A 3,245-nucleotide genomic window follows, 5' to 3' on the forward strand; every position below is an offset into this window, starting at 1 on the left:
CCTTCACCCCCCCACCCCCCCAAAAAAAACCCACAGCAACACAGGAAAAAGGAGGAAGACACCGCCTGCTCACAGAGATTAGACATGAGGTAGAAGGGAAAGGGAGAAAAAGAAGTGATTATGACCCCAAATGTTCTACCCAAGCCTGAAGCTTGTTGCTATCTACACCTTGATGCAGGACCATGTCATCGCCTTTTCTGAATTCATGGAGAGTGAGTTTTCCAAGAGGCACCCTGGAAAAGATGTCCTTATTAAAAGATACATGTTAGTAAAACTTAACAGATAAAAGGCATACTTTTTTCTAAGTTTGTCTTGTGAACATTTAGCATTTAAAAAATATATTTGTATTTATTTCAGAGATGAAGGGAGAGGGAGAAAGAGAACTATCAATGATGAGAGAGAATCATCCAGCACGCCCCCTACACAGTATCGAGCTTGAAACCCAGGCATGTGCCCTCACTAGGAATCGAACCGTGACCTCCTAGTTCATAGGTCGATGCTCAACTACTGAGCCATGGCAGCTGAGTAAGAAATATTTTTTGACCACTGCTGCAAAGTGTCCAATATTGTTTATTTGTGGGGAAAAAAGTTTCTTCTAACTTCCCGAATTATCTACTAATGATTAAATACATGTTACTGATATTCCTCTGATTTTTATTTTAAAAATTGCTTATGTAATACTTCTGTGAATCAGAAGGAGGCTAAAAATGGCTTAATAAGAATAAGTAAAATGGAATTCTTCACAGAAATAGTATGGCATAAAGCTTCCAAGTCAGGCGGTGTGCTGGGAAAAAAATAAGCTTATGAAAAATACTAACTATTCTTTTGTTTTACAAAGGACCATCTGACAGTTAACAGGTGTCATTAAAAAAATGCCAGAGTTGAAAGTATAAGACTGACTTTTGAGGAGGTTAACATGCCTGCCAGTTTAGTAACTTGTCCACAAGGGGGTGGATTTTCTTAACACATGTACATTTCCTGCTTAAATTCTGAGCTCACATTCATCCTCTCACTCTGACCTTAATCTTTTCTCACACTTAGAAGCCAAAACCCAAGGACACCAGAAAAGTTAAGAATGAACTCTTTTCCAGGATCAGTGATTGTGTTATTGTTAATGTTTGGTAAGTAATATTCCATATAAATGTTAGTCTTTTGTTGCATTATGTTGTATATGTTTAAGCACAATTTTCTTAAGTAGTAAAGCCCCAGATCATGCCCAAAGTAACATTATTGTTGTTGTTGTTGTTGTTATTATTATTATTATTATTATTATGTTTAGGAAGAAGCAATGGAGACTCGGTGACCCAGACAAAAGGCCAAGTGACTCTCTCAGAAGGGGCTCCCCTGACTGTGAACTGCTCCTATGAAACCACATGGTACCCCACTCTTCTCTGGTATGTTCAGTATCCCGGAGAAGGTCCACAGCTCCTCCTGAAAGCTGCGAAGGCCAATGAAAAGGGAAGCAACAAAGGATTTGAAGCCACATACCAAAAAGAACCGAATGCCTTCCACTTGGAGAAAGCCTCAGTCCACCAGTCAGATTCTGCCATGTACTACTGTGCGCTGAGTGACACAGTGACAGAAACTGCAGGGGGAGCTGAGCACAAACTCTGAGCAGCAAGGAGAAGCGTAGAACTGAGGGTCTGACTTTATGATCCACCCTCGTTTAAGGACTAGGATCTAGTCTACTAGTGTCATCCACCACTCCACCCCAGGCACTCTTGTTGGTATGAAAATCTGCACATCAAGTCTGAGAACATTACGAACAGAGGAAAAGCAAACATGCCTCATATGAGGTGCCTTACTAGTGAGACTGAAAGCAACCTGTCACCATAGTGTCTTAATCACAGTTTTCAAAGTATAAGGCTTGAATAAATGAAATGGTCTATGTGTTCATCTTTGCATAAAATTGTAGCTCCTGAACTTGTCCCAAGTCATCCAAGGAAATATGGAATTTAGAGACACACTTATAACACATGAGGTAACAAATGTTTCCCTGACAAGCTGGGGCAAGAAGGGATAATTTCTGTGGAAACTTTAGCACAAGAAACAATAGTTTCTTAAAAGAAGAAATACAAGAAAGGAAGGAGGAAGTGGAGAGAGTGTTGCATATGACCGCTCATATGGATGGAAACAGGAGATGGAACGTTTCTCATTTTCTTTACGGGGAAATTACATGGCAGGCAAAGGGTAGTTTTCTCCATGCACATCAAAGCAAAATTATTATATTCTCTGCAATTAGAATAGTGTCTGCATCACAGTAAAATCTCTTCTGATATTTATTAAATTACTAAACAAGTAGGAAAACTTATTACTGCTACCAAAAAAGATGCCATTTTTTCATTAAACAAATTTATTCAACAAAAATTATTTGTATCAGATAATAATCTAAGAGACAGTATAGAAGCGGTGGCGAGGGGGCTGGTCCGGGCGCTGAGTCCATGTGGGAGCCGGTGCGGCGAGGTTTGATGGTCTGTTTGATGCTTCTATGTCTCTGTATCTATTTTTGTTCACCAGTTTATGGCGGACGTGCAGCAGCTTCGGGTGCAGGAGACGATGGACACCATGGTGAAGAGTCTGGAGAGAGAGAATATCCGGAAGATGCAGGGCCTCATGTTCCGGTGCAGCGCCGGCTGTTGTGAGGACAGCCAGGCGTCCATGCAGCAGGTGCACCAATGCATTGAGCGCTGCCACGCACCTCTGGCTCAAGCCCAGGCCCTGGTTACTAGCGAGTTGGAGAAGTTCCAGGACCGCCTGGCCCCGTGCACCATGCATTGCAACGACAAAGCCAAAGACTCAATAGATGCAGGGAGTAAAGAGCGTCAGGTGAAGCGGCAGCTGGAGAGTTGTGTGACCAAGTGTGTGGATGACCATATGAACCTCATTCCAACCATGACCAAGAAGATGGAGTCTCTCTCACCCATTCAGAAATAGAAGTCTTTGCCATTGGCCATGGAGGCTGAGGGCAGGAATCTATTTAAAATGAAGAATGCCAATTTTGGTCTTTTAAGCAGTTTAGGGATGAAGAAATTAAGGATGTGTCACTTGCCTCTGGACACCGGTTCTTTTATGTTTTAATCCTAGAAAGTGAAATGGAAAAAAAAACAACAACAACAAATAAAACTAGTGCTAAAGTTTGGGTCAGAGAGTTTTTGAGAGCCTAAATTTTATGTGGCAAATGCTTATCCTGGCAGCAGGCATTTCCCTCAAACCAAGCCTCTGAGGTACCAACAAGCTGACCGGGT

At 41.8% G+C, this 3,245-nt stretch overlaps 1 protein-coding gene across 1 annotated transcript; it reads left to right on the top strand.

The window, feature by feature from the left end:
• Positions 1–2,520: 2,520 nt before the first annotated feature.
• Positions 2,521–2,934, top strand: LOC308245668 (protein FAM136A-like; the record flags this gene model as incomplete). Its single annotated transcript, XM_080663266.1, has 1 exon — positions 2,521–2,934. One exon carries the CDS (start codon positions 2,521–2,523, stop codon positions 2,932–2,934), a length of 414 nt encoding a protein of 137 aa, XP_080519392.1.
• Positions 2,935–3,245: the final 311 nt, after the last annotated feature.

The sequence above is a fragment of the Plecotus auritus genome (assembly GCF_963455305.1).
Source record: "Plecotus auritus genome assembly, chromosome: 1".
NCBI lineage: Eukaryota > Metazoa > Chordata > Mammalia > Chiroptera > Vespertilionidae > Plecotus > Plecotus auritus.